Source organism: Ambystoma mexicanum, chromosome 5p (genome assembly GCF_040938575.1).
Source record: "Ambystoma mexicanum isolate Mex_15411 chromosome 5p, UKY_AmexF1_1, whole genome shotgun sequence".
NCBI classification, from domain to species: Eukaryota; Metazoa; Chordata; class Amphibia; order Caudata; family Ambystomatidae; genus Ambystoma; species Ambystoma mexicanum.
The window spans coordinates 848,554,268-848,567,690 of record NC_090930.1 but is presented as its reverse complement, the minus strand read 5'-3'; the positions used below and the strand labels follow the sequence as shown (position 1 = coordinate 848,567,690).

At 46.2% G+C, this 13,423-nt stretch overlaps 1 protein-coding gene across 2 annotated transcripts in view; it reads right to left on the bottom strand.

Moving 5' to 3' along the window:
• The window catches only part of STARD3NL (STARD3 N-terminal like), a 367,995-nt gene that overhangs the window by 56,157 nt on the left and 298,415 nt on the right, over positions 1–13,423 (bottom strand). For both annotated transcript variants that reach the window (XM_069613274.1, XM_069613273.1), the window contains one exon: positions 3,439–3,537. In XM_069613274.1, coding sequence (XP_069469375.1) covers positions 3,439–3,537 — 99 coding nt within the window. The remainder of the gene's footprint in view (positions 1–3,438; positions 3,538–13,423) is intronic.

The following is a 13,423-nucleotide window of genomic DNA, read 5'->3' as shown; positions in this document are numbered from 1 at the left end:
AAAGACTTGAAAGACAGGACGGGGCAGGGTGCGGGAAACTGTCAAGCCTGGGATTGACCTAACATTGTAAGTTGACTTGGCACTATTTTGGGGGCTGCTGGGAAGAAGAATTGTTATAAATAATGGTGTTAAAATGGTTTATGGTCAAAGTTTCGAATCAAAAGATTCGAAAAACAAAAGTTTGGAAACAAAAGTTCCGAAAACAAAAGTCTCGACATACTATTTTTAACATGCAAAAGTGCATTTCTTTCGAAACCAATCCGTCGACAATAGTCATGGATTGGTTTCAATTGAAATACACTTTTACATGTTAAAAGTAGCATTTCAATGCTGTTTTGTTTGTAACATTTCAAAGTTATTTGTGTATATTGACGTTAAAATGCCTTTTTTTTTTTTACTTTGAAACGTTACATGGAGCTGTCCAGTCTTGTAATTTCAGCACTGGACAGCTCCATCTAAGGTTTTAGTGTATATTGGAGGGTTCCCCTCCCAGCCCCCAACCCCTACCCCACCCTCCCACCCGCAACCCTAACCCAAGCCCCAACCCTAACCCTAACCCAAGTTTTGAAATGCAAACTTTCAATTTTTTTTTCAAATAAATTGTCATTCAAAACTTTTGTATTTCAAAAAAAAGATTTGAAAGTTTGACTTTCGAAACTTTTGTATTCGAAAAAATGACTTGACACTGTTAAAATATATTCTGGTTTAGTGGTCCTTTGTGCTTCCCACTCACATATATGACAGATGGTGTCAAAAGTGGAATGCACAAAGACCGTAGAGAAAGCCTACCAACGTCATCAAAGTCCTAGACTTCAGATAGTATGGACTTCGCAGAGGGCCTGCTTTCCCACCAAATGCAACCCCTCAAGTTGCTGGCTTCGACTATATAGTGTGGATGGTGTAGATATTCCTCTGAGGGAGAGAGCCCTGATCTCCACAGGATTCAGCATAAATAGCCTTGCCTGCGAGAGCCTATGATCGAATCACCCCAAAGTTCGCCTTGGCTGTGTAGTTTGGAAATTATTTTGGGTCTGCATCATTGACATAGAATGTTGGAGGGTGGCTCTAAAGGTTCTCCTATGTAACCACAGATCAGAACTTTCTGTGTACAGGAAGGGGACCCCATTGGTCAAATAGGGCTTAATTAGGTGGCACAATGGCATGACCTACCAGTGAGATGAGCAACCCCCCACTTTTGTGAGTCGCAGCCCTGGCCACACTGAGGCTACAAATAGAGTTGAGAGCATAATACATTTTGATGATCAGTAATGCAAAAACATGCATTACCGTTCAACATCCATGGCACTGTACTAATTACTGTAGAGATGGTGTGTACTGTGAAGACGGCGCATGGCATACCGAAGTCCCAGACTTCAGTAAGCATGATGTTGTGTTTCAACATGTCTAAAAACTAGATGTCATGATAATCAGTATGCCTAGACCCCCACCCCATTATGTGATCCAAAATTGGCAAAGTTGTGGATAAACAGAGCACAGAACATAATGGGCCTCATTACAACCATGGCATTGGACCATGGTGCTATTAGCTATTAGCACCATGGTCCATGCCGGATTCCGCCATGGTGGATGGCGGATTTACCGCCCCATTCCAAGGTTGGCGGGGCGGTAAATCCCCATTCACCATGGACCCTTCCCCATTCCCATTTTTGGTCCATAGGGCTCAATGGGAATGGGGAAGGCGCTAATTACGGCACCGTAAATTACGGTGCCGTAATTAGCACCAAGGTCCCTTAGCGGGTTGGACTTTAACGCCTGAAAAAAGCAGGCGTTAAATTGTGAATCAGGCGTTAAGGGTTTAACGGCGCCGCAGCCTTTTACGGCGCCGTTAACCCCTTAACGCCAGGGTTGTAATGAGGCCCCATATGTTTTGATGGCCAGTAGTGTCAGAATATTGATCACCATCTTAAATATACACAACTCTGGCACTATTTGTACTTACCACGAGAGAAAGAAGTTAGTTCTTCTAAAATGGAGTTTTCCCATTTCCGTTCCGACAGGACACGTCTTGCAATCAAACATCATGCCTTTAGTGCTTGCCTGGAATAGACGCTGGCACACTGCGTATGTCTCCCCATGGGAGCACTGTTTGCAATTACACCGGCATGAATTGACACCAGAGAGCACTTGGCAGTTATAAAACCATTAGTAACATAGCATTCGTATACCCATGAACTCAACAGATTACTGGCATGGCTGTGCGGCCACAAAATAGGTACATGCTTAGATATGTCCAACCGCCCTCCCCCCCTTAACCGTTACATGGTCAACATATAGAAGTTACAAACAGTGATAGCCTGTGTAATTCAACATGGGGACTGATCCCTTAATACCAACATAACTGATAGACAGCAGAAGATTATGGCACATGTGGAACTCCCTCAGACCACAGATTTACATCTTTGGCGAAGATGGGCAACACGCAAGGTAATAGTGACTGTTGTTTGCCTACCCCATATATGTTGTAAGGCCCACAGTCTTCTTGCTAGGTGTGAGTACCAGAGAGCTTCTGGTAGTGTGCAGTGTGCCCCAGGATAACATTGTGCTCCTCAGTTGTTGTGGATTGAATTGCTCCTTTTTTTCCAGATCAGCAGTGGGTTCAGCGAAAGGAAGACAAGCCATTCTAACTGCAAAACTACTGGCTCAAGGGGACTGAGCACACAGATCAGATTCTCAGATATTCAGATTATGTGTATATTATAGGAGAATATTTTTGCATACAGATTAGTGTTTTTGCAAGATAATATCATTACTTCTATGAAGTTCTTCAACGCTGCTGGGGGTGGGGCTATGGCATGCATCAGGTTTTTGTTAATGAAGCTTGTGATATTTGTTGTCAGTGTATTGCAGTGAGGAAGTTTTCCCAAAGTAAAACACATTGTTGTATATATAACACTTTCTCAAAATGTAGAAGATAGTTTGACCATGCTTATTGTCACACCACTAGGTGTTCACTCAACTCTGTCCACTCAATCCTTTACAATCCCTCTGAAAATATACCCTCATTTACAGGAGGAAATCAGTAGTGTATAATCCAAACAGTGGGGCTATATTGGGTTTACAAAAACGATTGGGTTGATTGATGCAGCATGCACTATACAGTAGCTACTGGTAAGAGACATCAAAACATAAATATGGGTCTTATGGGTTTTAGAGCCAGATGGACATCTTAGTCTAGATTGTTAATCTAATCCCTAATACATCATAGGTTCTATTATTGAATAACCTCCGCTGCGTCATGTCATTTTTCGTACATGAAGGACACATTTTACTGCACAAACAAATACACACACACACATACAAACACAAATACCTTTTAATTACACAAAAAGAAATCTATCACACTTATATCTTTGGTAAAGACTTGAAAATGCTCAAAGTACAACCTTGACACAATCACAATACAAAGCTGGGATTTACCGGCTTCAGATTCTGGTGGCGAATAGAACTGTCCATCCGATGACTGTCCATGGTGAAGGAGAACGGCCCGCTCAGAAGCATCCTGCACCATCAGTAATCCTGGGAAAAGAAGAGATTGGAAGATCATTTACACCCCGGTCCTGCCATTCTTTTGCCGACACACATTTAAACTCTTTCACACTACAAAGAAACACCGCGTTTGACAAAACGTGGTAGCGACATAGCAGAGGAACTCTTTACAATATATCACTACTGCTGAACTGCTCTGAAATATTCTGTAGTTTATGCTCTACGGGAATTACTTACTATTTCAAGAGCCACACTTATTCTGGGACACACCTTTGTATCTGCAAAGGCCAGAATACATTTGTTTTTGAGTATTGGTTAGCCAATACCTAAAAGATGCACCATACACTTGTCAAACATGGGTTTATTCCAAACCTATATAGCAGCAATTACCATAACATTACTGACACAGTGGGGTTGGGCTTGGATGAAAACATACAGTGCCAACCAACACTATCAAACCTCCAATCTTAAATCCTACGTCTTGTATTGCCATCAAACATACCACCTGAATGTCCAATAAGGAGATTATCACCAGACTGTCTGATGATTGCAGCTCTCAATTTAGAATGTCTTGGACACATTGGGACCACAGATCCAAACTGCAGAGCCCCATACATAGTCTTGCTTTTTGAGGGACTAAATATCGACTAAATGTGCGCTCTGCAGCATAATGTTCCTACACGACAATGGCATGTAGTCAATGCTGGTTTCTTTCAAACGTGTGAGCTATGAGGTATGCAACATGTTTGGGCTCTCTGGAAGTAACCTGGCTACATTAACTAAGTGAAACCTCGCTGTAACATGATGGATGCAGGCTACGTAGAATAATTGCAAGTTGTGCAGGTTTCATGCATCCTGTAATTGAAACGCGCAGCTAAAAAGTAACTAGAAGCTTTTCTCCCCTTGACAGGATAGAGGTGGGTATTTTCATAAAAAAGGCTATCGCAAAGCATGTGCAAGTAATATAGAACTGGTGTGGTTCGAGCTGGGCTCCGCTGGATGGAGATCCTTTCAGCAAAGTCTTTTTTGCTACTGTGTATCACATAAGAGCAACTTCTGTTGCAAGGCTACCTGCATCAGTGCTTTGCTCGCCTGATATCATTCATCATACATCACTTCCCTCCAAATCATAGTCTATCAAGAAAAAAATCACTGCACAGAAAATGTGAAAGGAGAACCCCGTGCTACGTATCCCATCATGCATTATTTCCCACCAGGTTTGGAGGCAGATGGAAGTTTAAATGCAAGATGAGCCCCGTTCTGAGTGGTGCAATTAAAACTATGCATCACAGTTCCCCCACAGCATACATTTCCCTGGCACATGCAAGTACTAGTTTTTTTTTACAATCTAAGCAATGGATGCTGAAAAGATTCTGGGGTTAGCTCAAGCAAGGTACCAACTCTAACCGAGAAGTAGGTCCTCTCATCAAGTCCAGAGAAGCAGGATTTGGGGCAGACATCCTTTGTTGCTGTCTGTTTTGCGATAGTAGTGTGGAGTTGAACACCTGCCAGATCAGATTAACGCCATGTGAGCCTGAAGATACCTTGTGGTGCCTGCACCATCAGCAGACCTACTCAGACAGAAGACCTGCTTGCCTTTGTGATTCAAAACAAAAGGCGAGGATTGGATCTCTCCCCTTATGAGGGCAGGTTACTGGTGCAACGCACGTGCATGAAGGCCAAAAGGAACAGCATGTCTGGGGCTATGAGTCAGTCTAGCTGAAGGGGCGAAGCTAACTGGGCTCCTGGTCAGAAAATTCCTCATGGATGGTCAAGTGCAGGCTCCATATCAGACTGTTGTGGCGTTGGGTGTCAAAGTGGGATTCCTGACTAATGGATGCAGCTGTGGGAACCAGAAAGGCATCAGATAACTATGATGTCTGAAATGGTGCTGGGATCTTGGTTAAGCCAGAATTTCCTTGCCCACTTTGGAGCCATGGTGGCGCTCAACATAGCATCTAGCGGTGATCAAAAGTCCTCCACTGAAGTTACCCAGACCATAAGCCTGATGAGAGTGGGCACAACTCGTGATCCCAGGCTTTGAGGGAGGACTACGAGATGCCCTCAGGAACCAACACAGTGGGTGACTGACTCAGACTCTACGACAATGGTGAAAATGGGTGGACAAAATGATTGAGGGTTTGAAGACAAGTGTGAGCTGGTTCCCAGGGCAGCTAGATACAGGAGGTCTGAAGATGTGTGCACACTAGTATGTGTGTGCTTTATGAGGCAATGGACGTTCCAAGAGTCATTATGGATGTGACTGCACTTTGAGAAATTCAAAGGAGTTTTGTTGGGGGGAGTCCCTAGGACTCTGCTCATACCTTATGAGCCATGGTAGCCTGGTAGTACACTCTGCTCAGCGGCGTGGCTGGAACCGGTTTCTTTTTGGATCTATGCCACAGTGGAGATCCTCAGACAGGTCCACCAGTCACTGGGTTGTGTACAGTATGAATGAAGATGAAGGCCAGGTCTCTGAGAAATATGGAGATTTTTAGTGTTAACATTCTCAGAGAGGGGTGTTAAGAGTTAAACGGACAGATGGCTGTAAATCATATCACCCTTTTGCTGTGACAGGAGGGAGAAGAAAAAGAAAACCCTGAAGGCATGGAGCAACACAAGGCGTAGCCTGGTGTAGCAGTAACTTATAAAGCTGGCCAACCTGTCTCAGACTAAACTCATTGGATTGGAGATTTTGATGGAGAGAGGACTAAAGCAGGGGTTTGCAGAGAGTGTAATGAGGGGCCATGTGAGACAAAAATGTCCAAGGCTCAGCAAGCATAGGATAATTTTTAAAAGATTGCAAGCAAAGATGGATAATTAGAGCAGCCACACGTCTTCTTTATGCCATTTAATGGAGGAGGCAGGGCCTACAAGGGTTACCCATATGGATCTAGACGATTGATCTTCTTTGTTGCTTTTCACCACTCACCGTCTCCTCTTCGCTCACTCTCGAGGAGGTCCTGATGTTGAAGAATATGGTTGGGTTTAGGATAAACTTCAATATTTTGAGACCTTCTCTTACTGGACTCTATTTGGTAATGTCACATTTTGAATGGTAGGGTGAACAATTTTTGGAGTTTCTGGAAATCATTGCTTATATTTCCGTATTGCTCTAATAAACATTTAAATACAATTAGGTCCAGCCCCTGCTTGGAAGCCTACCATGGATTATTCCCACTTGCTGTAGTATTGAAGGTGCAGTCCGATCCTTGAGCTTACCTGTGAGCTCAAGCATCAGTTGGGCACTGTGAATTTCATGACAGGTTGCCATGCAATGTAACAGAGTGTAAATATGAGAAGCGGGTCCTGTGTGAAGAACTCGACTGAAGCATGGTGTGGGTATGGAATGCGGTGAAGTTGCCCAGTTTACCTTACAGGAAGTTGGAAAATAATAATTGTTTCCTTTTGTTAAAACACCAGACCAAGTGAGGGAAGCAATGGATTGAGGTAGTAGAAAACAGACTAGAAGGGTAGAAGAAAGAGTATCATGGTTGAGAAGTTGGGAATAATAGGGTCAAAATGGGAGCTATACTAGAAGCTGTTTGTAACATAGGGTGGAGAGTAAGTGGCAGTGCTGAGAGGCCAAGTGTTCACAGAATACTTGTGCGATGAGAGAATAAGAGAATTATTGGAATTTTATATGGTGCCAGCTGTAAACAAAGTAATTTCATAGCATCTCCAAAGCAAAGTGAAGGGGTACAGGAATCTAACCTTTTACAGGCTTTGGAAACATTTGTATCAGTTAAGTGCAAGGAGAAGGAGCATGGTGAAGAGCAATAGTACAATAGCAAGTGGATGGGAACAGGGGCAGATGGGAGTGCAAGATCACAATTAAAACACACAACACAGTAAGAGCTGTGGGAGAATATTTGTTTTGATTTGTTATAGTCTTGTCACGTGATGCTTCTCCTTTTAATGTGTTTAATATTGCCATCTAAAGGCCACACTAGCTTTTATGGCATTCTGTTGCATGTAATCATATTTTCTGTGTTATCTGCTTTCTTGTGATTCATTCATATCATGTGAACAGAACTTGAACGTTACTCACACAAAGCTCTTTTCAGCAACTCTGCTGGGGTCACATGATGTGGAATGGACTTGAGGATGGAATCCTAGAAAGATGCAACCCTTTGTAGAAATAACCGTTTGTGATTTTGATTGACATTCAGGAGGAATTTCTAGAAGGAACAGGTCAGGTGATTTTGTTAAGGAACTTCTCCATCAACAACAGACTCGTCCACCCATCTTTATGAAATGAACAGTGGATTGTAATACTTGAGTTTTTGTTTCTGGAGGATTATGGGATGGTTTTGAATGTGTCACTGGGCCTTTACTGATACAGGTGAAGGACTGGTGGATGGGTTAGGGTGTTGCGTGTTTGTTCCAGTACAGTGAACATGTTACTCTGTTGATTGTCTTGAAGCGTGGGTGTTTCTGCTGCTGCTCTCTGTAGTCGTGGTGTGTCTGCGTTTGAAGTTCGAGGGCTGTGTTTATATTGCCCAAGGCTCCTCCCGATTTGATATTGACGTAGCCATGGAGCATCCCCTGCATACAAATCTGTTTGTTTTTCTCTTTATCTGGTGGATTCTCTTCTCCTCCATACGTCCTCTTCTTCGTCTAAGTGGAATGGGAGATATCAAGGAGTTTTTCCATTGTAGGTTTGCAATAACACATATTGGCCTTTTCGTCACAGATTTTATCAGGAAGTCTTAATGATGATGTTTTGGCAGATTCTCTATGGAGTTACTCTTAGGAACGGGAGTTCTTGTCCTGGTGAAGTCCCTCTTGCCTTTACCCCTGAAGAGGGTATTGCGCAGCAGCCTCACTGCCCTAGCCTCACAGATGGGGGGCTCCCCCTTGGGGAGAAGGGACAAATTCCTACGTTTCATCACAGAGCTTGTTCCAGAGGTTGACCCCAGCCACATCAAGAGTAATTTCCCAAGTTTCTTTTATTGAAGGACACAACCACCAACGACCTGGAGCCAGCAGACTACAAGTGCCTAGAAGGGAGCTATGTCTTCAATTTAGGTTTAAAGTTGATGATGCCATTGTCCTGTATGTTCAGAGGATGAAGCCAAGATTTTTTTTTAAGCCAATGGGTGCTCCAACAGTTCTGTGTGGTTTAATCTAAACAATTCTTTATAGTGGGCTCTTTGGTTGTGACAATTCCACTGTTGAAACGTGGAATTGTAGCATAATGTTGCCACTATTGTGGCGACATAACTACAATTGTGTGGGAGCGCGGTACAGAAATTCGGACCCACATTACAACGCCAAAGCGGACCTGGCGTTCGGGGGTGTCCCCCGCTTTCCTTGGGCTCAGTACGGGTCTCGGGGGTTGCGGGATGTCCCCTGCTTACCATTACACTAAGCGGGGATGAGATAAAAAATAAATTAAAAAAAGAAGGACCCTGTGGTGGCCGCACCACCCCACGCAAGTGGGAAGAGCTGACGACACAGGGGTACAAGGATGCCAGCGCCACACACAGGGGTGCGCCGCAGTAAAGGTAAGTGGTGGGGGGGATAAAGGGTTGTGGTTTTAGGGATTGCGGGTCGGTGCAGGTGGCCAGAAGTGATCTATCTGATTACTGCACCGTAATCGCAGTCGACATTTTTCGTCGGCGGAATTACGGGCAGCGCAGTGATCATATAGATCCTTGCAATGTAATCATTTTCTTCTTTCTTACGATTGGCAGGGGGGGTCCTCATACTCTGCTTTCCCTCTTTCTGTCCATCCATTTTCCCCTTGGTATCACCCTTGCATACCCCCTCCCCAATCTATATATTATGTTGTGGTGTTCACTGCAGACCATTCCAGCAGGGAGCCAATGCAAGGAGAGCAGCACAGGCATGATCCAGTGGCAAGGTTCCCAAGCCTGGGATAAGCCTGTCAACTTTGATTTGAATAGTCTGGAGTTGTACAATCAAGTTTTTTGGGAGGGCCAATAAGAGACTACTAAACTAGTCAAACATGAGAGTATTCTGACATGCATCACTTGGATTCTTTGTGTCATATTCAAGAGAGGTAGTATGTGTCAAAGCATATGAAGTGACATTTCTTGGTGATTTCATGTATCTGTGGTAAAGAAGATGCCTGTAGAAGACTGTGTCCATGTTTTGTGCTGGGGAGATGATTGGAGGATCCAAGGGCTGAAGACCAACAGAAAGGAAGAGAAGGCAGGAAAGAAGATCCAAAGTGAATGATCTAAGTCTTCACAGCATTGAAGAAAAGTCTATTATCAATCATCCAGTCCTGGATCTGGAGCAGGCAATGAGGTATATGTGGGTCAGCTGTAGGGAGGAAGAGACTGCATGTCATCAGCATAGATATGGAAAGTAGCACAGTGCGGCATAACAGGTCAGCTAAAGATTTCAGGTATTAAACAGCCAAAGATGCCAGATAGATCCTCGGGGCACACCACAGATGTATGTCATCTTAGAGCCTGACCTTACCAAAGTTACCCTTCCAACAGGAAGGAGATCTATTTTAAGCCAGTTCCTGATATATGATATATTTATAGCGCGCCTATACACAAGTGTTTCAATGCGCGGCGAGATAAGGGAGGGGAGTCAAAGGGAGGACATGAAAACGATCAAACTAGGCCTAGTGACATTGAGATCGCGCAAGTGCAGGGGAGAGGGAAGGGGAAAGTGCCAAGGTAAGGGGAGAAGGAGAAGTGCAAGACACGGGATCAAACATCAAAGAACAAGTCGTGCAGGCCAGCAGGGGCCAGCGCAAGTTTAGGTGCAGACAACAAGTGTCTGATAAGTGCAGGTAGGGGGACTGTAGGGATGCAGATACAGACCCAAGTGCAGTGTTGCCAGGAAGTAGTGCAGGTGTACAACTGGGAGGGCAGGGAACCTGGGCCCGTGGTTCAGAGGGTAGCCAGGTGACCAGTGCATTATCGGACAGAAGATCAGCAGGGAAGAGGAAGAGAGAAGGCAGAAGCAAAGAGGAAAATCTTGAGATGCTTCCAGAACTGGAGATGGTTCTACTCAAGTTTCAGTGAGCCAGGGAGGCTGTTCCAAAGGAAGGCACCAGCCGAAAAGAGAGATCTGCCCCCAACTCGTTGCTAGGAAAAGCAACTGGCCCTCAAGGAGTTGGAGGTGGAGGAGCAAAGAGCTCCAGTAGGAAGATAACTCCAAAGAGAGAGTTGGAGGTAATGTGGTCCCAAGCCCCAGAAGGCCATGTGGACAATGCAGAGGGTCTTGAACTTGATACTTGCAGCCACTGGGAGCCAATGGAGAGATGTCAGGGCTGGAGAGATACAATCCCTGGATTTGAGGCCAAGGACAAGTCTCCCAGTCCTGTTCTGGATGAGTTGCAGAGGACGGAGAGTAGAGGCAGGCAGATATAAAAAGAGGCTGTTGCAGTAGTCAAGCCTAGAGATAACCAGAGCTCTGGAGATCGAGAGCTTCTGAGGGAAGGAGAGGAAAGGAAGAAGACGTCTGAGGAGGTGCAGTTGGTAGTTTGACTTCTTACAGACGTCAGAGATGCGAGGAGAGAAGGAAAGTGAGGAGTCGAAGATGACCCCGAGGTTCTTAGCCTGACAGGTGGGAGCAGGAAGAGGGACAAGGGAGGCCGGTCAGAGAGTGGCAGGAAAGAAAGGTGCAGGTGTGCTGATGAGGAGGGTCTCCATTTTACTGGAATTCAGGCAGTTCAGGCAGAGATCATTGGCAGCACACCACTCCTGGATTGCAGACAGACAATCTGGGATGAGAGAAGGAGAAGAGGTGGCAGAGGGGAGCCTGAAAGCGAGCTGAGTGTCATTCGCATAGCACTGGAAGTTGGAGCAGAGAGCAGCAATGCGGTGGGAGAGAGGTGCCAGGTATTGTTTGAACAACCAGGGAGAAAGGTTAGACCTGTGGGAACACGACCGGGTGGAGAGAGAAAGAGAGAGAGATAGAGGAGAGGAAGGACCCAAGGTGAACCTGGGAGGGTCGGTCCAAGAGGAAAGAAGTCAGCCAGGCCAGAGCCTGATCAGTGATACCTAGGTTATCACAGAGCTGGTTGAGCAGGATGGCATGGTTGACCCTGTCAAAGGCAGAAGAGAGATCAAGTAGGATGAGGACAGAGGGGTAATTAGCATCAAGGTTCGAGAACGGGTCTTCACGGATGTTCAGGAGAGCAGTTTCTGTGCATCTGGCTGTTCTGAAGCCAGACTGATGGTCATGGAGACGACCAACAGATTCAGCATGAAGATTAAGCCGGGAGATGGCCAGCTTTTCCAGGAGTTTGCCCAGGAAAGTAGTGATTGAGATCGGGCGATAATTATCCAGAAGGGAGGCGTCGGCTGAGGGTTTCTTGAGAAGAGGGTGCACAAGAGAATGCTTCAGAAGGGAGGGGAAGGTTCCAGTTGCGAAACAGTGGTTGCAGAAGTTGGCCAATGCTGGAACAAGGGTGTCAATGTGGTCCTTGATGGTTTTGGAAGAACAGGGAAGAACTTGTTTTGACGAGGTTTTCATAGATCAGACGTGTCTAGAAACCTTGTCGGGGTGAAGAGAGGAAGGCAGCGAAGGGAGGGGGGGAAGGGTTTGGCCACAGAGGGGGTGGAGGAAGAGGAGAGAGTGGAGGGAGAAGCAGGGGAGGATCAAAGGGTGGACAGGATGTCATGGGTTTTAGCGATGAAGTGAGAAGCCAGGGCTGTACAGAGGGCCTAGGAGGGGACAGGAGAGGTAGAGACTATGGCAGGATTGGCCAGTTCCTTGCAGATTTTAATGCTTTCTGCCAAGCTGGTAGATGCCGCAGAGATGCAGGTTTTAATGTGAGCTCTCGTCTTATTAAGGACAGAGGGTCGGTATTGCCTTTGGAGTAGGCAACAGGCCAGTCTGTCAGAGAATGTACAAGATGACAACCATTTCCTCTCAGCCACCCAACACTTGCGTTTAAGGGTGACGAGGTCTGAGTCTTACCAGGAGTTGCATTTGGTTTTAGGCTTCATGCGGATCCTCATGACAGGGTCAAGTGCATCGAGCGTGTCAGAAATAGCAGAGTGGAGCATAGAAGGGGCTGTGTCAGGGTGTGAGTCATCCAGAGGTGCAGGAGGCGGAGAGAAAGATGCAGCGCTTCATGAGTCGAATGCCTGAGAAGGTGGGTGGCAGTGTGGGGGTTGGCTTGGCCTGAGGGGTAGAGAGAGATAAGAGGAGAGGAGAAAGTGGTCACTCCAGGAGAGAGGAGTGGTGAGAGGGTTAGAGAGGGGGACGTCTGAGGAGATCAGAACATCAAGAGGATGCCCTGCAGAATGAGTCGGGCCAGATGGAAGGAGGGAGAGAGGGAGGGAGAGGGAGAGAGAGAGAGTTGCAGAGGTCGCAAAAGAGTCCTGTGGCGGGACAGGAAGTATCCAGGTGGATGTTGAAGTCTCCTAGGAGGAGGAGTTCAGTGGTCGAGGCCAGGAGGGAGGAAGAGAGGTCCGCCAACTCAGAGAGGAAGGAGGAGATCTGACCAGGTGGTCAGGAGATAGTAGCCACTGTGAGAGAGTGGCCAGGAGAGAGAGAAAGCCTACAGATCAGGCATTCAAAGGAGGCATGAAGGCAGGAGAGGCAGGAATCCACTCTGGGAAGATCAAGGCTGCACCCCCACCAGAGGGCGCTAGAGGGCCAACCAAGATGGCGGCTCCTCTGTGAGCTCCCAGGAGGCTCCTTCATCGATACTGTCTAATTGCAGCAACCCTGATGTTAATTTGACCCTGGTATGCAGACGGAAAGCGGATAACAAATAGAACTAATATGGTGCCTGAAAATCGGGAGAGAATCGACTCTGAGGGCCCGAGACACTGAGGCACCATGGCACAGACGGCTGACTCGTGGCAGGCCGCGTCCCCGAGGCTCGAGTGAACCCCCGGGCACAAGGGCAGCACCCCAGAGAGTCCCAGCCCGCCAGCGAGCAGCAGCTGCGACCCAGTGACAGCCGCTG